The following is a 27,469-nucleotide window of genomic DNA, read 5'->3' as shown; positions in this document are numbered from 1 at the left end:
TAAAGAGGGCTATAAATATCAGATAAAGACAATACTTTTATGCAATTAAAAAGCAGTGTGAAAAATGAAAAGTACTCATTTTTGACTACTCGTTGCATGCACTAGTTACACTGTACGTAGCTGTCCAGCTTTACACTCGTTCAAAGAAAATCAGAAAAAAACGCATAAGTACGAGTTTGTTTATATACGAATTTGTTATCAATTTTGATATAAAAGACTAAATGATGTATTATTTTACTTCAGTAAGAGTTGAGCTTCTGACGAGTAACTTCACAAAAGGTTCAATAAACAAAAAATACTATCTACTATATATATTTCCGACTTTCTGAGAAAGCCGTTTTTAACTATTTTATAAAAAATTTTTAGTTTTAATAAATTTCTAAATTGTTTAAACAATATATTAAATTCTATTAAATTAATCATATTAAAGTATAATATAAAAAAAATTTATTTTTAAAGTGACTTTCGATTGTAAAACTATCTTGTGGTGCAATAAAAATAATTTTTTATATCTTTTGGAAGTTTTTAATTTACTTTGCATTTTTTTCATTAGATATTTTGTGACATTAATTTTTGTTTTTAAAAAAAATATGCTGATAATTATTTTTTTTTTTGTAAACAACAGCGAGTAAACATAAACATCTTCAAGCATTCAAGCAGTTTCATAAAGCAACGCATGATGAACGACGGTAAGTTCTGGATTCTGTAGAACTGAAAGATTTATCTTGTATGTACTTTATAATTTATCTTTTTATTAATAATGTTATTTAAATCAATACTCAACAGTTTTGCTTCAATAATGCAATATTAAAGTGTCGTGATATTTTTTTTCTACCTTATATTCATAAAATGAATCATAAATATATATTATAGCTCCATCTGATAATTTTGTAACATTACTTTGGTAATCTTAATTTATTTGTAAATAAGATTTACAAAAATAATGACTTTGGCTTATGTACTGTTGTGTTTTTATTTTCCTTATCTATATCTCTAAGATCAGGGCATCGAACCGGAATTTTTTCCGTTCCGGTTATCATTTCGGTTCAAGACAAAAAAAATATATCGGTTTGGTTCCGGTTTACGTTCCGGCGAAAATAGCGATTTTTTTCGGTTTTCGGTTCGGTTCCGTGTCAATAGTTTTTATGTATTTGTATGCAGTTCTTCCCCTATATATAAAATACTTATTTATTCTTTTAGAAAACATAGTTAATGAATTTATTTAATAACAAAATAAATCGATATATTTTTTGCGGCTAATAAAAATAGAAAAAAATTCGAATATTTCCTAAGACCACTGTTAATGAGTATTTGGTTTTATGGTCAGTCATATTTCAATAAATTAACTAAAATTTTTGTTGTTGTCGTTTCATTTCTATTCGAACCCTTCTAAATTTTAAATAGTTTCTTTTTCGACATAAGACGCGTCTCTTTTGACAAAAAAAAATTAACATTAACAAGAATTATTTTTAATGTGACATATTGATGGCAGATCCATGGTCATTCACTTGTTCCAGCAGATTTTCGAACACATGACCTATTTCATAATTACATATATTAGGTAAATTATATAATAATAGATGTTAAGCACAACTTCATTGCTTATTTCATTTGGTCTACCCCTCAGCTTTTGTAAAAAGATATCTTGAAATGTGTCACCCCCGCTGCTCCATTTCTCGGCTGTGCCAATTACCGATAAAATAAAAAATTTTTCATGATGAATAGATGATGAATAAATACCATTGGCTAATGAATTTTATGATATAAGTAACCTGCATCATAAAAATGAATCAACTAAAAAAATGTTGTATATTTTCCATTTATACTCAGTATAAAATAATAATTTAGATAAAAAAAAAATATGAATACGTTTGTAATTCACAAATCTGTGCTTTCGGTAGGAAACCGTGTCTTATCGACAAACCCGGCAAACACTGCACCCACAATACTAAACAACTGTTAATTGTACCCATGAATCACATTCTTAAAAATGTTGATGGAAATAAAATAAAATAAACTTTAATGCTGTAAACGGTTATTAAATGATAACAATAATTATAATATCTTGTGTAAATATTAGTAATATTATGAAAATTATAGGTGTGAGTGTTTTGTTGATGGTTAATAAGCCCAAAACACCTGTGGCTTATTTTGACAAAATTTTGCATTTTTCTGTATATAATGTGCGTGTTGATTGTTCTAATAATTATCTATTGCACAACTGGTAAAAAAATACAATATTATTAAGGAGGAAACCCCATACCATGTGCTAGGGGAATGCCCGACATTGATGTACTAGCGGAAGAAACACCTTGGAGGGTATTTCATGGTACATAAGATTTCAAGACTAGAAAAGATAGGCCCTGTACTGTCTTTCATTAAAAAATTCGGACTTGGAAATTCGGACACTCTAATCCGACTAAGGGACAATATTGTGACAATATTGTGCTGCAGAATATCAATTAATCAATACTCATTGAATAAAATTGCCTATATCGATAGAAGTCTTTAGGATGACCGGTGTGGCATTGAAATGATTTTCTTTCATCGCCGATTTGACTTCAAGGAGTAGAGCATAGCCTAGAATCAAAAATGAACAGATCAAATAAATACGTTGAATGTTCGATAGCCATGACGCAGACTTTGGTTAAGGAGTCATGCACCATATCGGCCTTTTGCAATGTAGCATTATCAAGTAGCAAATACTAACTAACCGGCTATCAATATTCCATTTGAACTCGTCAAAGACGACCCACTATCGTTGTACCACTGCAAAATGATCTTCTGTGCTCAGGGTCTAACATTCTGTGAATTCATCCTTGCAAATAATTCGATCTAATTTTTTTGATCCTTGTAAATAATTCGAGGTTCAATTTCTAAACTGACATTGATAACTGCGCTTAGGTGTGTGAAAGTATATTATTGTCGAAATATTGAATTAAATTAAAATTAGTAAAAAATAAATTTGTTTTTGTTTAATTTTTATTTTTAACCAAAGTTTAACCTAATTGTTTGGGTTCTCGGACACTCTAATATAATAGAAAATGAGCACGCAGACAAGCTTGATAGACTGGGCGCCTGTTCTTCGGATACTCCTATTTCAATTCCTGCCCCTGCCAACTACAGTCGGAGGTGGATTTGTGACCACTTTTTGAGACAGGCTATTAGTGCGTTGGTCCATACTACCTCAGCAGTCAAGTCAAGGGGTACATGGCTAATCTATTCCAAATACAGAAACTCTGACTTGATACACAGAAGCAAATCAGAGGTATCTAAGTCAATATCTATCTTTACAGAGCACTGGATCATAGAAAAATATGGAGCTAGACTCGGTCTATCCTGTGATGTCTCCTACAACGCATGTCTACCAATACTTAAAGAAAGGAAACCACAACACCTGTTTTGTCTATATTCATACTTGGCCAGAACTTGACTGAGGTTTTTGGGGGCCATATTCTTTAACACGCTCAGTAATATCTCCAGTATTAGCATTGGCCAGACTTTTAACAATATAAATGCTTCTGGTTTGGCGCCCCTACATTTATACGCCCATGCTTGTTATGATATATCAATTTTATTCTTACAATGTATCTGTTACTGTAAGAGCAAATTCACTATAGCAATTATTACTTTTTATCTTTCAGGATTGATTTTAATTATATTTTTATTCTTTCAGTAACCTCCTTCGAAAAGGAATTCTTAAATGCGCACAATGAGTTTCGAGCTATGCATGGAACCCCAAGTTTAACACTAAACAGAAGCATGTGCACTTATGCCAAAGAATGGGCAGAGGTAAGGGCTGCTTAAACAATGCTAAAATTTCAAAATTTGATAAATATATTTCTTTCTAGCATTTGTGTAAAAGGAACATACTAGAACACCGTAGTGCAAATAAATATGGCGAAAATCTGTACCTCACCACTGCCGTAAATCTAAATGCCAAATGCGCAGTCACTACCTGGTATAACGAATTTGTAAATTACAAAAGCTCTAAACCAGGTTTCGCTATGAACACTGGACATTTCACGCAGGTTGTTTGGAAAAGTTCTAGAGAACTTGGAGTAGGCATCGCAACAGAGTACGTATGCAATGAATGTTACTATATTCATAATATTTGAATGGCTTACTTTTATTGTAGCGGCCGTAGAACATGGGTTGTAGCAAATTATAATCCACCTGGTAACGTTTTTGGACAATATGCACAAAATGTAGCAGCAAAACGGTACTAAGATCGCAATTATTCCAACGAACCTCCAAATATCATTTAAGAATTTATATATAGTCTGAGTAGTTTAGTTTAATGCAGTTCAATGCCTAAGATTTTTTCCCAAATATGTTAAGCTATATATGTAGTAAACATACTCATAAAGACATATTGAATAAAAAGTAGTAACCATGAACAATTAACCAACAGTCCATTATCATATAAATAGCGAATATAATTAAAATTATATAATAATAGTACACATTATACTATATTTGACGTAAAGAATAAAATTTAAATCAAAATATATTCTTTTTTATTTACAAATCAAACTAATCTTTAAAAATATTTGTTCAACCAGAAATTTTTTGTTTAAGCCGAAAATTTTATATTTAATAAATTCAAAATCCATAGTTCCCAACAATATTTGATCAAGTATGGTGTGACCAATTCTGGAACTGCAAATTTGTTTAAAGCAATATGGCAAGTAACTTCAACAAGGAGGTTTTAGATGCACATAATAAATTGCGTGCAGACCATGGATGTCCACCTTTGAAGATAACTGCTGAGCTCAACAAATTTGCAGAGGAGTGGGCCAATGTAATGGATTATAAATTAGAATATTTTTATAAATTTATATAGAAACTGTTGTTATATATTTTTTAGAATCTTGCCAGTAAGAATAAATTAGAACATCGAGACAACAACGCATATGGAGAAAATATATATTATGCCGAAGGTATGGATATAAAAGGAGACCATCCCGTCAAAATGTGGTATAAAGAAATTGAAAAATATAACTTCAGTGATCCAAAGTTTTCACCACAAACTGGTCACTTTACGCAACTTATTTGGAAAGATACTAAAGAAGTAGGCGTCGGCATAGCCAAAAGGTATGAGGCATTATCTTAAATAAAGTATATATGTACATGTCTATGCATATTTAGTTAATAGAAAAAAGTTAGCTTTACTTTGACAAAAAATAAAACAGACAAGTGGAGAGGTGGAAAAGTTATAACAATGATTTGAAATACACATAGAAAATCTTAATTAATTTAGCTATTCATATTCTTACAGCTCTTCATACATTCTTGAGATTTGCAAATGGACTGCTTTCGCCTAATTGATCTAAAGTATATATGTATGTATTTTATAGGTCCATGTATTCTCTTATTGAGTTACAGTCTTACACTGTGACTATTGATATGCGCTTGAGATGCTTTTAACGCATTCCATAAAATCATAAATTTGCACTTATAAGCGCTATGTTATGCAGACTGTCATACTCACATCACATGTGGAAGTGTTATTGATTTCAATAAAAATTAAATATTTGAGAATAACAGCAAAAGAAAAATTTCATTACCTCTTCACGTTTATTTATTTATATATTATTTTATTTTATTTTTCATATTTTAGATTTCTAATAAAGAAAAATTATTGTTCTTACTTTTCAGAGACAATAAAACTTATGTCGTTTGTAATTATGCTCCACCAGGCAATGTCATGACCCAGTTTGCAAAAAATGTTCCCAAGAAGGTTCATAAAAAGAAGTAACAATACGACAACACTTTAGAAGTCTTTAATCCGAAACTCTTGAAAAAACTGGTAATTCTTTAATAACAGAATAAAGGACAATTGATTTAAAATGTTAATTTCAATTTTACATAAATGAAATCAAAACAGTTAATATATTTCTTATATAATTACATTGATATTTTCATAATAATAACATTTTCAGACGATGAAACTATAAATTAAAAAGAGAAATAAAATTAAATAAAAATATGAAAAATTTGCTCTAAGTAAATCTATGTAATTTTTTTTTTATATAATTAAGCCGTATCCTATTTTACTAACAGTTCCATACTTAAAACACATCAAATGACACGGTCCATGGGGTAAAATTTTCATCTCCAAATTATTTCCAAAATAAATCTGAAAATATATTTTCAAGAATTACTGTTGTAACCTGTCGATCAAAATTGTCAAGCTTAGTGGAAGGGCCTAATGTAAAGGAGAAATGTAAATGTAAATAAGCACTGATGAAAACCGAATTGGCAGTCGTTGACATAAAGGCTACATTAGTTGTGCTATAAAAATCAACTGATCCGGCCTAATCATCATTAGGGAAACATACCAAGTATTTAAAAATAATGAAACAATTATTTATTATTACTTTATCTAAAATATCTTTCATAAATTTACTTCTTTTACAAATTTCTTAAAAGCGCACAAAACTAAAAGATCAGTTAGACGATAGGTAACGTAAAAAATTAATTTAAAGCGAAATGCACAACTAACCAGATCTGCGTATTTGATCGGAACGAAATGAACAAAAACGATGTACTTTGTTTATTTCGTTCCTATCAAATACGCAGGTTTGGTTGTTTGTGCATTTCGCATTGAATTAATTTTTTACGTTACCTACCAGCTAACTGAGCCTTAATTCTACGTTATATTGTCTTTCTATGTCTTTTGAGCCACCTACAATAAAACACATCTAATTATTTATTTTTTTTTAATAATATTATTGTACTTTTGTTCTACTATTAACAAACCTGATTCAATTATTTTAAGATTAATTATCTTGAAATTCCGCTCTAATAAAGAAGTCAGAAAACTTCATAAGGTTGGGAATTTTTATTTAAGAAAGAAACCATATAACTAAATATATAAAATACTTAAAAAATTATTTTTATTTGAAATGTTCACCAAACGTCTTAATTGAGAAAACACATTTACAATAATTCGTTATACTTTTTTCATAAAAAAAAATTGAATATTTCTAACATTCATTATTTTTGGTCAATTTCTGATGTTTTGCAATAATTCTTTATAAAAATACCTTAAGCAAAAAATTAACTAATTCTTTTTATAATGAACACCTATTAAAATTACGAAAACAAAACCAGCAATCCAATCGACATCCTATAGTAAATTAATTCTATGTTTCTAACAAGCTTTTTTTTTATTAACAGTAAAATAGAAATATCAAACGGCATAACATGGGGCTTAGAGCCACCTCATAGGAATGACATGTGAGAAGGTTTCATAAAAACATTTAAAATTTTATACGTACGTATCAGTAAAAAGACTGTAGGAAATCTACTTTTTCTGAAAAAAAAAACGTAGTGATCCTACGTAGTCTATGCCGCAACGTAGTCCTATGCCTCACATTTTCGAGACATTTCTTTGTTGAAATATAGACAGATAAACAAACTTCGCTACTTTTTCTTTTACTTCAAGAAAGTTTTACCTTTTCACAGTTCACAGTTTTCTTGCAAATATCGGAAATTGATCCTCGCCTAAGCTACCCCCTTATAAGTTCTTATAGTTTTTTGGCCAACGAATCAATTTCTATATTAAAATAGATTTGAATTGGAAACATATATACACGTAGAAATACATATATATATGAGCAATACAACACTGGCTTACAGGCTTCTATTGCTGCTCTAAACATTTAGGTGAAAACATAGAAATTTCTATGTTTTTGATTTCTGCTCAGCTTAGGCTGTGCCTGCAAAACAAAACATTTTCGCAATGGGCAGGCACTTCTTTTTAAGAAGTCTACACACTATGTTCAGCAAGATATGCAGATATGGACACTGCCTAAAACGCGAGCTGAGCTGATATATATGAAAAGTGGCACTCAGTCATTGTTTACCTTTTAACGCGAGCAGTGGGATGGCTGCGGAATACTGGGCGAATGCAAAAATGCCGAAAGAGAACCAGGATAATAAGTTTCCATTTAAACTATGGTGGGACTGTAAAAAACCTAGTTGTCGGTATGTGTTTTGGGACAGAGGAGGTGAAGTTTTTGTGTTGGACACATTGGAACTGGAGAAGCATATGCAATCATCAAGCAATTTGTACTTTTTCAAAACATCTGAAATTTTTTTTGAACATTTAAGAGATTATAACTTTAGAAAGGTGTTTATCGAAACGGATAATGTAATTTTGTACCACCGTATGGATTTTGCTCGTGATAAATTTGATAAAATGTTGCTTATAAAAAAAACAAAAACTGAAGATACACAACCTAAAGAAATAACAAAATGATTGAATTAATTTTTGTGAAATATTTATGAAATAGTTTAAAGAAATTTGTATATTATTATTTTAAGTGTTATTGCACTCTATTACTTGTAGTGCAAAATAAAGCTTGTAAAAACTGTGATATGTGTTAGCATTTATTAACTTTAAAATATTTTTTTAATAATAATTTAAAACTCATTAAATCCCACTTTCTTGTAAGGAAAACATAGATTTGTTGTTGTGAGACGACCGCTTATAACATTATATAACTGTGAATCATCCATATTGTCATATTATACAGATGACCAAATGTTCAAGGATCACAATATTTGTTGTTATTTAAATATTTAAATTCTTTAAATTTTTTATTTTATGTTAAAAATAATAACAGCTGTGGTGATAGATCATCGCCTACATAACACGATCTGAAGTAGCTCAACATATACGGCTCCCTCAAATTTGTTGTATATTTTTAATAAGAATTTTATGCGGATTTAATATTCCTCGTCGTCAAATTTATTTTGTAGTTATAATATGCCATGGATTGGTCCTTAAATATATAACATAATCACTGTAGCAAATCACCAAAAAAAATAAAATATTTAAATATCAGACAAACTGGAAGACATAGTGCAAGGAATAGGTGAAAAGAAGTTAACAAAATTCGCTGTTTTAAGCATCTGTGTATATATATTTCTTTTTGGATATATGTTAATAACTTGTATATGCTATATGAGATATACTTGTTTCGCTTTGAGCATATGCATTTATAATTTATTGACTTGAGATTCAAACTTCAACACTTTATTGGCTTGAAAAAGTATTTATCAACATCAATTTATGTACTGCCATATGCATTCATAATATTAATACATGTAAATAAATGAAAATTCGTTTTTATTAATTGGAATATTATATATGTATGACTCAATTATCATATGATGTAACAACCAAGTATTTTTAACTCTCTCATACAACTATAGCACGGTGCTGTCCATCAATTTTGTATGTCATTCAAGTTGCTCAAATTTTTTCTAGCGATCGAACTTGAAGATGCTCAAGAGTTGTCATTCAAGCAAAATTTTTGAAAAATAAGGTTGTTTACGCACGCTGTAAGTATATAAGTATAACCACGCAAAAATATGCTCTTAAAGGACGAATACAATTTTTAGATGAGAGACTATCATTCACAACATGTTGGCGAGAAACTGAATGATCATCAAAATTTTTGTTAGCACGCCAACATGTTGGTTGTATGTCATTCAAGGGTACAGACTATCATTTTTGAGTGTCATTCTAAGATTCTCTCTCTTGAATTACACTCAAAAATGATCTGATGATCATTGATGATCAGTGATGATCAGTCTGCACTGCGCTTAAAAGAGTAGCAAAGATTTAATGACTGCTTAGTGCTACCTGTGTTGTCATCTCCTACTTAAAGATTAAGATAGGTATATTAAAAATTATTTTTTTAATTTTTCAAATATGTTATTGTTTTATTATATTGATTGAAATTAGAAAACTAGTAACGTAAAGAAATAGGATGTAATTGGCACAAAAAGAGATAAAAATCGTATTAGGAAAATCGTATTATTTATAATATCTCCACAGATGATTAAAAAATTACGAACGAAATTACGAATTTTCCAACAAAGTTTTTGTTGTGGAATAAGTCCGTGATTAGTCTACACTTAAATACAAAACAATCTCATTATAATTAGTATATACCACATTAAGTCCCAATATTTTGTAAAAAGCAAAGAGATAGTAACAAGATTAGTCTTGAAATATAAATAAAAAAATTTAGGAAGTTTAAATACAGAAATTGATCCTAGGCTGAAGAATCAACAAAAGCGCATAAGAAAGCATGAACGGGAATTAATTTCCGATATTACTTAATGTTCTATAACATTAAGTCCTTTTTAAACTAACCTGAAAGCTGTTTCAGGATATTGTGGTGAAAATATAACTGCTGTATTGTCTACGTATGAACCACGTATGACAATTTAATTGGAGTCCAGGAACAATCTTCTTCATAATGCTTAAAATTATTGTTTTGATCAAGACACTCCCTTATTTAGTTAATAGAAATTTATCTACATAAATCCTTGAAGAGATAAGTAAGTAACTTAATCTTAACATAGTGTTAAAAACTTCAGTTTAAAAGTTGAAGCATCTCAGTGGAAAATGTTTTAGTGGTAAATTTTTTTGAAATTATTATTTATATAATTTATAACAAAGCACGAAAACACTACCTTAATGATATTTGCCATTTTGTTACTGTCAATAACTCACCAAATCCCCTTATTATATACAGATAAATCTTAATGAAATACAATGTAATTATATGAAATTAAATTCTTAACACTAAACGATAATTTCTCAAATCAAAATAGATCCGTCTTAAAAAAATGTATACATTTTTTTTACTCTATGATATAAACATTATTTTCATAACAATATCGTTATTTGAAATAAACTATTCTTTCTTTAATTATCAAATCTTCATATATCATTCTTTTCAGCTACATTTTTTCGGTGTCTGACAGACAGAACTGGGAAACCGTCTTTGGGTGTATCGATTAATTCCGTTGACAGTCGTTTCTGTTAACTTATTGCGGTACAACTTCCAAAAATGTTATGAATCCATTGAACAAAATAGTTTCTAAACTATAATTAAAGTGCTTTTAGTAAAAACATATACACTTTTAAAAAAAATATGTAAAATAGTATTTAATTATTCTTTAGTCTTTAACTCCCAAAATTAGAGTTTGAAGTTTTTGGAAAAATCCATTAATTCTGTGAATGGCCGCTTCTGCTACATCCTTATATGATATGACTTCCGCAAATCGAATAAATCTATTGAGCAATATAGTATCTCACTTATAATTGAAGTGCTTTTTTATTTAGTGTTCAAATAAAATATATGTAAAATAATATTTAAATATTTTTTAGTCTTTAATACCCAAAATTGGGATATCATCTATGGATGTATTCATCAATTCCATAGACAGATGCCACTGCTAATTTTTTGCAGTACGACTTCCGCAAATCCATGAAAGCTGTTGAAGAAATTAGTATCTAAACTATAATTAAGGAGAACTTGATTATAATATATTTACATTTGATATTAAAAATGTGTAAAATAAATTTAAATATTCTTTGGTCTCTAGGTCGTCTTTGAATTTATCCATTATTTCCATAGATGATCACTTCTACCAACTCCTTGCTCTAAGACTTCCGCAAATCCATTAAAGCTGTTAAAGAAATTAGTATCTTAACTATAATTAAAGAGAACTGTAAAGAATAATATTTTTAATATTAAAATATAGCAAAATTAATATTGTCTTACAACAAATAATAAAAAATAATAATATTATTTCAATAGTTTATACAAAATTAACATCAATTAATTCAATGCTGTTATTGAGAAGCAAATCAGTTCATACTTGTGTGTTTCATCCTAGAAATATGCAACGAAATAATAATTTTATGCTGCTGTAGTAGAAATGCAGTAATGCCTTTGACATTATTTATGCTCGTTTTGACAGTTAAGAAGTTCTCACCAATAGTCTTCGCCAAGAGTCTACCCACACCACATTTTAATAGTGTAAACAAAGTGCGACGGACGTGTTGCGGGAAAATATGCTAAAAGGCAATGAAACCGGGTCAGTGTTTACATAAATAATAAATGAATAATACAAATGCTCCAAAGTGATTCTATTTGAAATGGTGTTGATGTATCATATATTTTTAGAAGTTTTTGCTTTATATGCAAGTTTAATCAAGTTTTGTTCGCTTCTAGTCATGATATAGTGGAGTACGAATTACCTAGTAAGGCGCCGTGCGATTGCAGTTTCCGTATTGGCAAAGGTACCATTTATGTAACAACATACAAGTGCCATCGCCAGATCTTGCGTAAAGGATCTCCAATTTTTATCCGTTTATTTTTCAAATATAATCGGGACAAAAAGAAAGCTTTCAATATTGATGTGGACGTGGACGCACACAGTTTTGAGGTGATGTTAAATTATCTCTATGGTTTCTACAATAAATGGCCCGCAATCACTTGTTATCCTATTATGGACGTAATGAAATTATTTAAAACATCCACTAAATTCGGTGTAACAAGTTTGCGTAACAGCTGCATGCGTATTCTTAGGGATCAGATCGATCGGATATATGATGTTACCCATGCTGTTTTGCTCCATTTCTTCGAATTTGTTCACAGTATTAACATGGCAGATCGCTACAAACAAAAAGTGGAACTGGTATGTACTACTTAATGCATTTACAAATTATAGTGTAAAATCTCTGAAGTGGACAATAAGCTTCAGTTAAATTTTATTCATAAAAGTTGGGTGTCCCAACAGAAAGACTTAGTTTATTTATAGATTAATTAAATTAAAATAAATAAATTAATTAAATTAATATCAATTATATTAATTAAATTAATATCAATTATATTAGAAAAATTGTTCACCGAATGGGTATATCTGTTTAGTCCCATATGTATCCAAAAATTTTTTCAAATTTTTTTGCAATTTGTGTTATCATTTAATCAATAGAACTATAGAATCCTAGTTATTATTTTGTTCAGGCATTGTCTAGTTGGGACATATCTATACATACATAAACTAAGTTGCCAACAGTAGCAAATGCGGGAAGTACAAGGGACCCGAGTGTACTGACCTCTTAAAAGCTTGTCTAAAATTTCTTGGTGCTAATATTTTTGTGGGGCTCAACTTCATCACTGATATTAGAGTGAAATGCGTCTTAAGAAAGACGCATTAAAAGAGAAACATTAAGATGGTTAAGCCTGTGTTTATATGTAAAGACAGTAGAGTATGATTACGTATATATTGTTATATGTACGAATGTAGCATATTTCGTACATAAAAAAGTATAGTACATATATTATTTATATACTTATATCTATATGTTATCATATTTGTACTCAATTTTTCATGTTTTTTATATTTACTGAAGCCATTATCTGTAGATTTTTGTTAACTCCTGCCATGATTGTTTATTCAGTATTTGATTTTATATTATTGTTTATACTTTTATGTTGTAAACAATATGCTTAGATGTTTCTATGCAATTTTTTTTAACTAAGACAACAACAATGCCTTGCCGTTTAAAAAGGTCTTTACTATATGCTGTCTAAAAGTTTTATTTATTAAAACTTTATCTTGAATTTTTTTTTATTTTTGTACAAATTATATGCTTTCATAGCAAATCTATACATAATTTTTTTAAATGATGAGTTATTTTTACGCTGAATATGTCTTTATCTATAGGACACTGCTTTTGTTGCGACTGCGGATCATTGGGAAGCTGGTTTACCGATCAATAGGTTTACGGATTCACAACAGATTTTTCGCATTGTCAACTCAAAAGAAATAAAATCTTTATTTTTAAGCATAAAGTTTCCTAGAAGTTAACTGAATAAATAAATTATTGATGATTTCGATGTCGGGCAATAAAAATTGTTATATTTTATTTGTTTAGATTTTGTCCAGCAAAATACCAGTATATGAACAATTAAAAATAAATCCAAAACGAGTCGAATTTGCATTTTTATTATATATTAAACTCCAGGGAATATTAAGAAAATTAACAATACTAAATAATGAAATTATAAAATTTGATGACAATTTTTTTTCAAACCACATCTCAAAAAAAAAATAATTAAGTAAAATTTGCTTACAATATTATTACAGGTGCAGAAAATACCGAGTATTAATTAACTAATTTTTGTACTGCCACACTATGCCTTCTTCAATTCGGCAAGTTACTATTGTAAAACATAATTTTCATAATTTTGTTTTCTTTAATTAATAAAACACAAACCTTACTTGATTTTAAAATACTAAGATTTTAAGAAAATATGTTTTTTGGAAACTAAATTCAATATATTCCATAACTACATGGATAGGCGATTGAAGTGTTACCCTATCAAATACTGTGAAACACTAGTGTATAGTCTACTTAATCAGCGCAATTTTAACTAGAACCTACCTATTTGCTTGAGCATATTTTTGTATGGAATATATTGTAATCGACTGCTGTTATAGCTTAGTTGAACATAAAGGAAGTAAGGAAATCATTTAACAGATTTCTTCCAATTTGTTAATTAAAATCACCTGGTATAGCAATTTTCAATTTTATATGCTTATGCTAAGCATTAAACTTATATTTAAGTTAACCTTCAGCATATCTTAATATTTACTATGACATTACTTACACATTAAAAAAACAAACGGTTTGCATATCAAAATCGTCCATGGTGTACTACAATCCTTATAGTTGGTCAGTAATCCTTTATCGAGAACTTTGGCTTTAAACCGATTAATATCATCAATCATAAATAAATCAATACTTTAATATTTGTTAGAGCAAACCTTGGCTTGCAAAATGACCCATAACATTATGCCTAGAAATTAATTAATTAATTTAGTTTGCATCTAATGATAATGGTGACCATCAGATGTATGTTCAAATGTTGCCTCTATCTTCCTCTTTGAATAAAATACTTATTTGCCAACGGCTTAAGACCATCATTGCAAAACTTTTTCCTATAAAAGTTCCTAGTAATATAGACCGGACGATCTCAAACCACTAACAGCGAACCAACCATTGACCATTATTGCTACAAATGGCCCATCATTCGCCAACGATGGTTTTTGAGAACTTATGGCCATTTTAATATCCAAATTTTCATATAATCGCTCGGGTAAGGAAAATCAGGTGTTTTAATTTTCAAAAATCCTTATAGAATTTAAGTATTCTATATTCTTGTTTGGCATCACTTTGAGCCTGTTTACTAAATATGTGTATTTAGTATATGTTATAATATACCTATGTTACCCATATACTAAATATGTTGTATGACGATTTTGACATGTTAAGCTGAGCACCCATATATATTTCGCTATGATTCGGATTTGATTGCGTTTAATTTGTTTTAACGTGATACAGTTCCAGACATTAAAGTTTTATTGACAATGAAATATTAAAATACTTATGCCAGACTGCACAATTATAGCGCTATCATTATTATTATTTATTATTAAAATTATTAGCGTGAAATCGCCCAACAGCTGGTACTGTGGCTAGAAGAGTCCTATTGTTCGATTTTTAGTGTTGATTACACAACGCTCTTTAAAGCTTTGTGAACAAGGCTCAGAACTAAATGTAGAAAAGAGCTCTTAATCTGTTCTGGTAACAGAAATTCTATATGAAATAAGTTTCTTCTCTACATTGTTAAAACTGGGCAGTTACAAAGAATATGCACAGTAGTTTCCTCATCTTCGCGGCATAATCTTCATTCCGTGTTGGTTGGTAGCAGTTCAAAATTTATAATTGATTGACATTCAAGCAGACCTCTATTTTACTTATTCAATTTGCTTAATAAAGCTTACCTAATCACAAAAATAACATCAGTTTAAAATTTCCTCATCAAAAGAAAGAAGTTACTTTTTATTATTTTTTTTCAAGCTCCATTAACTGTGATGATACATTCATTAACATCTAATTTGTTAGATTTTATTTTTTTATATTATTTTCTTTTTAAATTTATTTTTTTCCTGTTTTCAGCACATCTTTGAAAGATTGAGCAGTGACACCACATTTAAACCAACTGCTTACATTTTTATCTTCGAGTGGAATCAAATGATCTTTATGCGTTACTTTCTCCTATTGTCGGAACAAGTCTCTGAATTTGAACGTTTTGAACTTCTTGAACATTACGTTAAATATAAATGGGCTATGAAGAATCCGAAACGTCAGGTACATCCCAATATAATTGATATAATGGTTACCGATATACATATAGATCAAATGACTTTGGACGAATTCTTCGAAGGTCCTTATTCATCGCAGCTTGTAACTTATGAATCTAAATCTGAAGCAATCAAAAAAGATAACTTTAAGGATTAATAATAAGATTGTATACTATTTAATGTGTTTATAAACATTTTTTTATGTGTTAGTATATAATGCTAACATAATACTATCAAAATGTAAATAATATCTACTGATTGTGTTTTACTTATAAACAATAATAATAATTTTTCAATTATTATTTTCAACTAATTTGATTTTTTAATTATTATTTATTTATTTAATATTTTATTTCTATTTGAGCCAGTGCACTTGAGCATTTTTACTTTTTCTTAACTCGAGGTATTTTTAAAACCCCTATCTACTCCTTGACTGGAGTATTGTATAACACTTCATCAGACTAAGCAATAATTGACCTCAGATCTGCATACCACCCCGAGGAGCCTGTAACTTTTCTGAGATTTGATAACTCGGTGTTGGTAAGTCTGTCAGTTTTTGCAAATAATTTCAGGCTCTATCCTTTATGTATTATGTAAATTATCGCATTAAAAGGTCTAAAAATAAATTGATCAAAAACTAAATAAAAAGCAATTATTTTTTCATTGCATTGAAGACATCGCAAACAAGTAGAGTAAAGTATTCTAATCCCAAGTCATAACTTCTAGAAAAGTGACAGGATTTCAGACATTAAGACTACATTAAATGATGATGGTAAATACTGACTAAAGCCAGTTACATGTGAAAAAAGATTTACTGCAGTTTTACGATATAAGTGTCTTGCGATATCACAGAAAAATTATAATACTTTATCGAACTTACAGGAATTTTTATTGATGAGTTCCACGGTTGTAGTCAAACCCCTTTTCCGGTGAACCCGTAATGGGCAGTGACAAATGAATAGTAATTTCTTCTTGCTCTCCTGATCCACAGCCATAACCGTTGTCACTGAATGAATTCTTTAACTATCCTTTTCCTAAAGTGACTGATTTGGAGATAGACCCTACCTCCTTAATGTTATAACCTATTGGTAATACACTAAAAAAAAACATTGCCAAAACTACATATGCCCCCTCACTGTTCACAATACTACTTAGCCGTAACACTTTCCTTTGGCCTTATAATGTACATGACCGTACTGATTGCGTCAAATCGAGCAACTACACCAGGAATGAAGTGGTTTTATACTTTGTCCAACATTGTTATCGGTAATCAGAAAAATTGAAAATTTGTTGGAAATTATTTATGAAATTTTTCTTATTTACCAGATCTTTCCCAAAGTTGAAAGCTTGGATCACAGGGAAATAATTCAGTCAAATGAAGAAATGATATCTTTTGCGATTTGATATTTCATAATCTAATCTAATTATTTAATTTATCTAATTAATTAAAGTAATGTTAAATTGCCACTAATTGATTGATAAAGTCAATAAAACTCTGATTGATGTAGTTTGCTTTAACCGACATGTCTTCCTATGGCTGAAGCAACATTAGTCTATATATAGAGTAGTACTATATTTTAGTAATTGCGTTAATGGTATTAGTATATACTGTTAATAATACTACACAGAAGTTCTAATATTCGTTTAAATTTATCATAATTAAGTAATATCTTCAACTTATGCCAATTCAAATGAGTGAGTGTCTTAGTACACTTTCAGATCATCTTACCATTAGACTTAGAATCTCTCTATGATTAAAGTGCAAGTTCAGAGTTTAATGTATTTTTCCTATCGACATTGAATTTTAAATAAATTACACATACGAAGGGTGTGAAATTATTTGCATAATCTGCATACTGTTTGCGTCCGTTCCGAGTACGGATCCTCCATAAATTATTAAAATTATAATACAATACAAATAGTCACAAATAAAAAAGTATTAAAATTAATGTTTATTTATTTTATTTAATAACAAAAAAATAATTTAATTAAATTTATTTTAAATTTATTAATATTACCGGTTTTTAACATTACTTGACGCCTATTAAAAATGCCTACATTGACGTCGTGCCACCCGACGGCCGACAATCCGGTGATGTGTTTGCGGCGTTTCGAGTCACTTTTTTCTACATTAATTAATTGCATTCAATATATAGTACTATTGTACCTATTTACAAATGATTGTAACAATAATATATTTTAATGTCAAACGTATTTACCCTGTATTTTATGATGATATTATTTAATTAACTGAATAAACAAAATAATTTAAAACATGCATGAATGGCCCGGCCCGTATTAATTATCACGCATTTTCGCAGTATTTAATTTTGATCGCTGCGGTTGATAGGCTGGCTTGCTGATAGCTTCCGTGGCGTTGTGAGGCATGAGCGTAATTTTTAAGTAAGTGGATTGCGAATTTTGGAAAATAATTACTATTAAAAAACGCTTGACTCAATTGGTTATTTAATATATAAAAGACAATTAATTTTTGATATGCACAATTACCAATTGAATACGTATCGCTATGAGACCTCTGAAAAAAATTGTATGTCTACCGACTGGAAATATGAGAACCTTAACTGTATTAAGAGCGCAAAGTCAATAAATTTCGCTTATACCTATTCAATAAATTGAAAATATAATTAAACTCTAATCTACCAACAATAAAAATATAGTTGTCAAAAAACTAAAATATATAAGCGAAACAAATGATTAAATGATTATTTCATTAGAGACATCTCTTGTTAGTCCATGTGACTAGTTGTTGTTGCTTTAAACGTTACTACTTATTTAAATATTTAAAAAAAACTAGAGACCCTTATATATAATTCAAGCTATTCAAAGCTTAGAGCATTTCGATATTCGAGTATATCTTGGACCCGATTTAAGCGTGAGATGTAACAGCTTTGAAAAATCGTTTGGTTCGAGTATTGTTATTGACACTGACAGTCAGGCTGCTCTTACGGCTATGACTTGGACTTTCAAGTGGAAACAGGTCCTCGAGTATTACGAACTCCTAAAGTTACTTGCAGGTTGAAATAAGTCTTTATTGACTACATTAATATTTTGATGGCTTATTGCGTCAAAAAGTGCTTTTACAAACTCACAACCCTTTTGTGGGTTCAACAGGGTCAATGTAAAGCAAATAAACAAAGAGTCCATAGTAAAAATTTCAGCCAAATCGATGAAATTTGTTAAAATCTATCCATTTTGTAAAATAAATATATATAAAATATTGATTATATTTTTATGAGATATAAAATCTATTATTGACAAATAGTTTTGAAGTACCAATAGATACACTAATATATACGAGGATTCACATAACACCTACATATGTGATACAAATAAATATGATGCATTCAGAAAATATTTAATAAATTTAATAATTATTTTAATAATAAAATATTGTAATTCTAAACAAGTAACACGTTCATTTTGATTTAAATAAAATTAAATAGAATGCAAAGATAATCCAATCAAATGAATGCCAAATTCTCTAAATTGCATTAACCTAAAAAGCACCCAAGCTACAAGTCAGCAGAAAAATGTGGAAATAAATTCATAATAAAAATTTTAATAATATATGCGAAATACGTAAAATATTTCACACTTCAATTTAAATATGTACATATAAGTTTTTTTTTAATTTATCACTCAAATAGTATATTTATAATTTTTATTAAATGAAGGAAAAGCTGTATGCAAAACACTGAATTTATATAGAAAAACTTTTATTTTTCATTAAAATGACGTAAATCTCACTATAAAGCTGGCAGCGTTTCAGAGTGGAGCTAAACTCAGATTTATATCATAAAAAACGACCATAATTCTTTAATTTTAAGACAAAGTTTTTATCTTTTAAAAAAAAGTATACTCTTTCAGCTTCTTAACGGTTTACACCAAAGGATTTTTTTTTTGTTCAGTCAAAGCAAATATTTTACTGAGATTTGAAGTACAAAACGAAAAACACAGCTTAAATGTGACAGACGATGGTGGTTACGAAAATGCCCTAAAAGAATACAATTTTTTTTTGTGAATCTATTTATTTTATTACGAATAATAATAATATATATAATATATAATAATAATAATAATAATATTTATTACGATCTAAAATCAAAAAGGCGCGTATGGACTATGCCCAGTGACATATTTGTATATACTTAAAATAAAAATGTGTATGTAACACATTACACATATCTTAAACAAATCATTCACAATTATTTGCAAGTATTATTTAAAGACAATATAATACAAAAATTCATTTATATTGAAGGATATAACTTTTTATTTCTATGGAGTTTCTGATAAAAACATTAGCTTGCACAACTTTTTCCAGATTCGATATGTCTTCAAAAAGCATATAAATCAGAATCACTTTCACTATGGCAGTCGAAAGTTTTTAAGTGAACAGTATGATATTAAAACTATTTCCTTTCATCGGTGACTTTAGTTTAAAGAACAGTGTTAAACCTAAAGTCACATGCAGCCAGATAAATAAAATGAATGATGAATAAAAATAATACTCTTTTTAGTGAAAAACTCAACTACCATGATAATTTTGTATCAACAGTGCATTATCTTGCAAAAAAACCAACTGCATATCTATCGAAATTCGGGTCAAACTGAAAAAATTGCGACTCACAATCGTAGAGCTTTTAAATAATATTATACGTTTATCGTCTAACCTTTCAAGACGGATTGTAAATAATTCTGTGCAAATCAAAGAAACAGTTTGTATTACCTTCGTTTTACTTTTATACTTCAGCTTATCTTCAGCGCTTCAACTGGTATTATATTCAACACTATGTTTCATCATAAGTTGGAGTAGCTGACTTGCTTAATTGATTTTTTTGAATTTCTTTAAGACATTGTTCATATATCTTTGCAATACTAAATTCTCATGATTTCTTTTCACCTATCAGAGTGTACAGTACGAATAGCGCAGAGACCTACAGTATGCCTAATTATTTAGACAAATTTCAGTGAGTTGTAGTATTCCATATATCAGTTTTCTCTAAATGATTCTCAGAGACTTACAACGTTCATTTCAAAGAATTCTTTAACGACAACTACCTAACTGCATATTTAATATGAGCATTCTACTATTTTGGATATTTTCAGAATATGTATAAAAAACTAACATAAGACTAAAATATAACTGCAATCCTCTGTTCAATCCAAACAACTATGTGTAGCGTACCCGAAATAAAAATGTAACCATAATTCTTTTTTTTTTTGTCTCGTTAGCAAGCAAAACTCTCAAAACAAAACTCCATAAAAACTATTGTCACAAGCAAATGAAAAAAATTCTAACTTTGAAGAAAAAATCCTATAAATCTTATTAGTACTCTAATGTAACATATATAAGCGTTTTTGAAATCCTTCCTTGCTTCCAACATTTTCAAAATTTTTCATGCAATGGAGCTGCAAATAAAGTATTGCTAAAAATCTGCTTGTGCAAGTTTTTGATACTAAACTCATATATCAAATCCCTATTAAGAATACATAAGCAATTTCCTTGGACATTTAAAGCAGGTCCTCCTTAAGTCACTTAAAGGTGTTTATATCTTTAGAGCAAATTTTATAAGTAATTTCAAAATTATTAATACTTCTTGATTGATATGAATTATTTTAAATTTTTAACAATTTAAAAAAATTAAATCAATTACTATTACAACAACTGGGACTTATTTGATTTCCCATTGAACTTGATATTTACTTACATTCGCACTTGCGCACACATGCATACAAACATCACACACCATTAAATCGTGAACAACAGCCGTAGCAAAAATAGTAAGCAGAAAAAAGGAAAAAATTAAAATTTTCTAAAATTAAAAATAATGTTTTGAGTGAAAAAACCTCCAATAAAACATTTTCAATTTCAAAAAATGATAGACTTCACCTATAACAGTAAAATACACCTACATAAAAAATCTTTTTACTGTTAAAAGAATATATATGTAGATCTGTTCCACTTTTAACAAAAAGTTTAAATCGTCTATTACGAACATATTTAGATTTGTGATTCTCAAAAAAAATTATAATATTAAATGTTTTATATTAAATTTTATTTTAACTTCAGATATGACGGTATGACTATTTTACTTAAGAGAATCTTTTATATTTAATGGAGAGGTTTCGGAAAATAGTGAACAGCAAGGCGTTCTATTATTCTACAGCTGGTTTAAAATTTCGTTCTAATATAACACAGCAAGTTAATTTGTTAATAAAACTATCACAACAAGTTAACAAAACTCCCGAAAAATGTCGAACATAAAAGTCAAGCACGACTCTGGGTCAGTCGGGTTATGAGCACTGACTCTGAGTTTTAAATTTGGCAAGGCACGAGCTCGATTCCTGGTATTTGCAGTCTCAAAAAACTTATTTAGAAATAATTAAATAAAAAAATTTTTCCAAGACCACTGATGATGGATATTTGGCAATACTGGAAACAGCTGAATGGTCAGCCAAAAATTCAATTAATTAAAATAATGTAAAAAAAAGAGTTCCTTTCCTTTTATATTCTTATTATAACATAATATTGTGTTCTTATGTTGTGTAATTAATAATAACTTAATAATGAACTGAATGAATAATAACTATTTAATTGCAAAATTTATATTAAACTATTAATTTCAACAAATTAAAATAAATATCTCTTAATGGAAATCTACAACTAAACCGAAGAAGAATCATAAATCAATTTTTTGCCTATGAGTTAAATAACACTCAATTACTTTTACAATAATTCAAAATTACGCTATAAAAATTACTTTATTTATTTACATTTCTACTATAATTTTTTATTTTCATACAATATGCTAATCTTAAACGTTGTGCATACAAATTATAATATCCATATGAGAATTTAAATTAAATTATTACTTTTACAAAATCAATCCCGACGTATTTAGAGAAAAAAGAATTATAAAATTAATCTTTGCGTGTAATCTAGGTAAGACTTGATGTTTTAAGAATAGTTCATTGGTAGGCAGGTTTCCATAAAATACAGAGTTTGACAGTCGATACAAATTACACTTTCACGATAGAATCCTTAAGCATTTAACTCTCTTTAAACCAGTATGTTGTTGTGACAAATCGCAATGGCTTCTGTGGAGAAATGTAAGATTAATAATTTATAATTATTTTTTTTATTAAGTTGTATTTTAATGCAGTTCAAAATAACAAGAAATTACCTAACTCACGATTTCTGTTCACGAAAAGCGTACTAAAAAATTTTTTTAGTTAATTTATTCAATATGAGGGTCACTATTTATATGTATATTAAGCCTAATAATGAAAAAAATACTAACTTGTTGAAAATTGCTCTATTGTTTCTTGAGATCTTCTCCTTAATGATTAATACACTTTTACATGTATTCAAACCATTTGTCAAAGCATTTTTTCCATTCTTCTTCAGACACCCCAAAAATTGGTTTTTAAATGCAACAAATGGCTTCTTACGACGACAAAAATCATTGTCCACGTAATTTATTTTCCATGTTCGGGAACAAGAAGAAGTCATTGGGTGCCAAATCAGAAAAGGTCACATACCATTCGGAATTGACCGAATGTTCTTGTTTTTGTATTGGTATAGTTGCCACATGACCAGTTTTTCCGAAAAAACAAGACATTTGTTTCGAAGTGCTTCGAGGGCGAACAACTTATGTTGAATTTGGTTCATCTTAAAACAACCATACATTCGAGTGCTGTTTATGTTCTCGCTCCCTTATTTAGCCACTATAAATAACGATGATAATCTATCCAAGAAAATTAAAATCGGACCTATTTTACAGAATATTTCTTACTTTTAAATAACTGTAAAGTTCTTTACCATTTAAAGGTTAACCCTATTGTGCGTTTATATTTATTCTGATTATTCCGATCATTGCACAAAAAACAGTATAAATTGACGATCTAACATTTTTCAGTGTTTTGGTAATAGAAAATTGTGTCAATAAATAATAATAAATAATGTATACAAATAAAAAATTAATATATCTTAAAAGATAACATATACGAATTTTAAAAATAAACATGATCGGCATTATAACTATATCGCTTTCATAAGTATAAAGCAAATTGTTAAAGAGCAAAACAGAAGAACCTGCTACTGTATTGTGTTACCAGTCTATCTTTAGTATGTTCAGTATATGCCTTTTGGACTTTCAAGCCACTACGGAGTGCATGCTTATTCCCGTGTTTACAGTATAATTACTTTTTTTCTTATGGTTATATTCTCTTTTCATAAAACATTAGAGTATATGAATTTTTTTATTCACATTTTTTTTTAAATTAAATCGAGTTATTATTATGCTTATAATTTCTGAATATGTTTAAATAAGCATAATTAATGTGATATTAATAATAATAGTCTACAATCGTTCATTGCCATATAAGGTACGTTCAAATTAAATTAATGATAGAAATAATAGAAAGTACAATCACACACGGTTATATCGTAGAATAAAGCCAAAGAGAACAATAAAAAAACACAACACAAGAAAGAGTTAAAATATTACCAGCCTTTTTAGTTTGCTATCAAAATTTTTACTTTAAAAATCTGAGTAAAAATGGGAAAAAATGTAATATTTTGTATAATCATATATATAAATATAAACTCAATAACAAGTTTCACAATCAAGCCACTGAAATAGCCACCTATATATGTGTACTTACCTGAGACATTACCAAATAAAAACTACATAAATTATAAACCCTAATATAGCTATAGGGTTGGGTAAAAACTATTCGGCATTTTCAAGTCATGTCTCCTGTTTTGAATCATCTTTTTATCCTTACAAAACCTGTACTCCTGTTTTCTATAGTCCTTTTTCTAGATCAATTTATTTTTAAACTTAACACGCTATACTTCCAAATTATTCTTTTAAGTGGAAAAATACTATTAGAACAACATTTTTGCAAAATTATTTCTTTATATTACAAACAAATGTTTAAATACAATTGCTGACTAAACACAGGACGCCAACATTCTATATGTGCTTTTAATATTATATATTAAACTCTTTACTTCATCCAATCAATATACTTAAAGAATCTAAAATTTTTGTTATATCATGACCCAATTTCCTGCAGTCGTCTTTTGGAGTATACAAAAAATGTTTATGAAAAAATAAAATATTAATAACCGAGAAATGATTTTAAAAGATCAACAGAGGTTTAAAATAATTGAAGCTTTCGAAAAAATATTTAAAATTGTTCAAATAATCAGAATCCATATCAGTAGATAGGAAGTATTATACTAAAAAAGATGTTTAATGGTTTAAAAAATTATAAATAATTTTAGTAATTTAACTGAGTCGTTTTGAGATAATGAGTTTTTTTTTATTGCATATTTTTTTGGGCTAAAGACTCAATATTTATAACAGCTGATATAAAATTTTGTCTACGTTTACAACAAAAATCAAAATCCAACTAAATTCTTACAATTTCTCTCAACTTCGTCGCCAGAAATAGAATGCACTGTTTGTCATAAATTTAAACTGATCAGATTATGATGTTTTTATATATCTCTTTGTACCGATCTGTTACCTCGTAAGTCCTCAAAGTTGTTTTAAGGCTTTTGAAATAGATTTTAAATCCGAGTAAACACCTTAAAAATGACAATAGCTTTAAAATTATTTTTTATATTTGCGTGTAAACACTTTTTAAATGACTTTTCAAAATTTAATTCACAAATTCCAATATTATATATAATTAAACTTATGCTTTTTATGTATTTCGTTAAATAAATACGATGATATGCTTATTATTATTATTACGCGATTTAACACGATTAGTTTTACATGAAATCACTTTTATTTACTTGTTGCCCTACAATTCACTCTTATTTAACTACAAAAGATGGAATGAAGTACGGACAATGAAGTAATAAAGGACGGACAGACAGATTACAACGTACATAATAATTAAAGCTAATATACATATGGAAATGTATATTAGCAACATTATGATTAATTGTATAACACTAGTTATTATTATTAAAACTTACTTTATCTATGATAGTTGTATATGAAATTTATAATAAAACTTTTAAAATATTTTTTCAAATTTTTTTTAACAAGATATTTATCATCATTGTTACTAAGGGTTTCACGTATTTAATAAAATGGTAATTCATAAACTACTTATATTGAATACTTTTTAGTTTCAATATAACTTAATTTTTGCGAACCCAATTAATGTTCTTACCCATTTTATAATGTTTCATAAAAAAACTCAACTCTTAATGAGAAATATCAAACAGTTTTCTCAATAAACACTACACATATGTATGCGTAGTTAATTAAAGCGTGTAAAAAACGCAAAAGATTAAATACTTTGGAATGACGTAATATACTTTAAATTTCATATGTTCAAAATAAATAAAAACTTTTTAACTTTGTTTCTTTTAACTTTCTTTCTTTAACTTTTTCTTTCAGAGTAGCAAAAAAATACTCACAACTGACGAAAGAAAACATGTGAAGCAACAACAATGCTTTTAAAATCTTCAGAGTTAGGTAATATATATACTCGAAAAAATTTTACATCTTAATTTTCAAGGCAACCAAATTCAAAAATCAATCTATTCTGAATGTGCACTGGAAACATGTTGCAAAATTCCAACCAACCGTTGAAATCATATGAGCATTTTATTTACTAATAAATTCAAGTACATAAATAAAGAAATTAATTTAAATGTATAAAATAAAAATGCGTACCATTGTCTTTCTAATATTCATTTTATTTAATTTTAATTAATTAATTTTTTGTCTACAATTTTTATATATCATATTGTACACAACACAACAAGAAACATATGTCAGAAAAAAGCATTTAACATATTTTAAAATGAATGGCAATTTATTTCAATCAGACGTAATGAAGTTTTTTTAAAATTCTGAAAGAAAAAATTACGGCTCTTATTATTTTAATACTACGTTTGATTTTTTTTAATATCTTTTTATATATTATTATAATATATATTTCTTTCATTCTCATATATACTTGTGCTTTTAAAATTTTTATACGATTATTGTTATTATTATTAACATTTTTTTTTTAAAATTCTACATAACACCATCGCAATAGAAGTTTTCATATATTTTATTAAAAATATTATTACATATTTATTCTTATATGTATAATATTAAAACAATAATTTCAAGAACAATAATTCTATATATAATTTTGTATTATATATTCAATTATTAAATTATATTAACAAGAATTAATACGTAATTCACGTTTTTGGTTGATTGATAAAAATTACAACCTTTTTCCACGACTTCTTCACTGAACACCCGCTATGACAAGACAACTAGAAAACTTTACGTGGCAAATGTCAAATAAACTGAGAAAAATCGAAAAAAAGAGCTGATTTGAGTGAAGGGGAATGAATGCTCTGACGTGGAAGTGGCATTTT

General features: G+C 28.3%; 1 protein-coding gene across 1 annotated transcript; it reads left to right on the top strand.

Annotated features, from left to right (window-relative positions):
• Nucleotides 1-248: 248 nt before the first annotated feature.
• Nucleotides 249-5,877, top strand: LOC119687397 (glioma pathogenesis-related protein 1-like). Its single transcript, XM_038101690.1, has 8 exons — nt 249-279; nt 626-689; nt 3,677-3,792; nt 3,852-4,078; nt 4,139-4,228; nt 4,681-4,804; nt 4,871-5,097; nt 5,662-5,877. The coding sequence occupies exons 2-8, from the start codon at nt 677-679 to the stop codon at nt 5,759-5,761; spliced, it is 897 nt and encodes a 298-aa protein (XP_037957618.1). The 5' UTR covers nt 249-279; nt 626-676; the 3' UTR covers nt 5,762-5,877.
• The last annotated feature ends 21,592 nt before the right edge of the window (nt 5,878-27,469 follow it).

This window comes from Teleopsis dalmanni, chromosome X (genome assembly GCF_002237135.1).
Source record: "Teleopsis dalmanni isolate 2A chromosome X, ASM223713v2, whole genome shotgun sequence".
Classification (NCBI taxonomy): Eukaryota; Metazoa; Arthropoda; class Insecta; order Diptera; family Diopsidae; genus Teleopsis; species Teleopsis dalmanni.
This window is presented reverse-complemented; position numbering and strand designations above follow the sequence as displayed.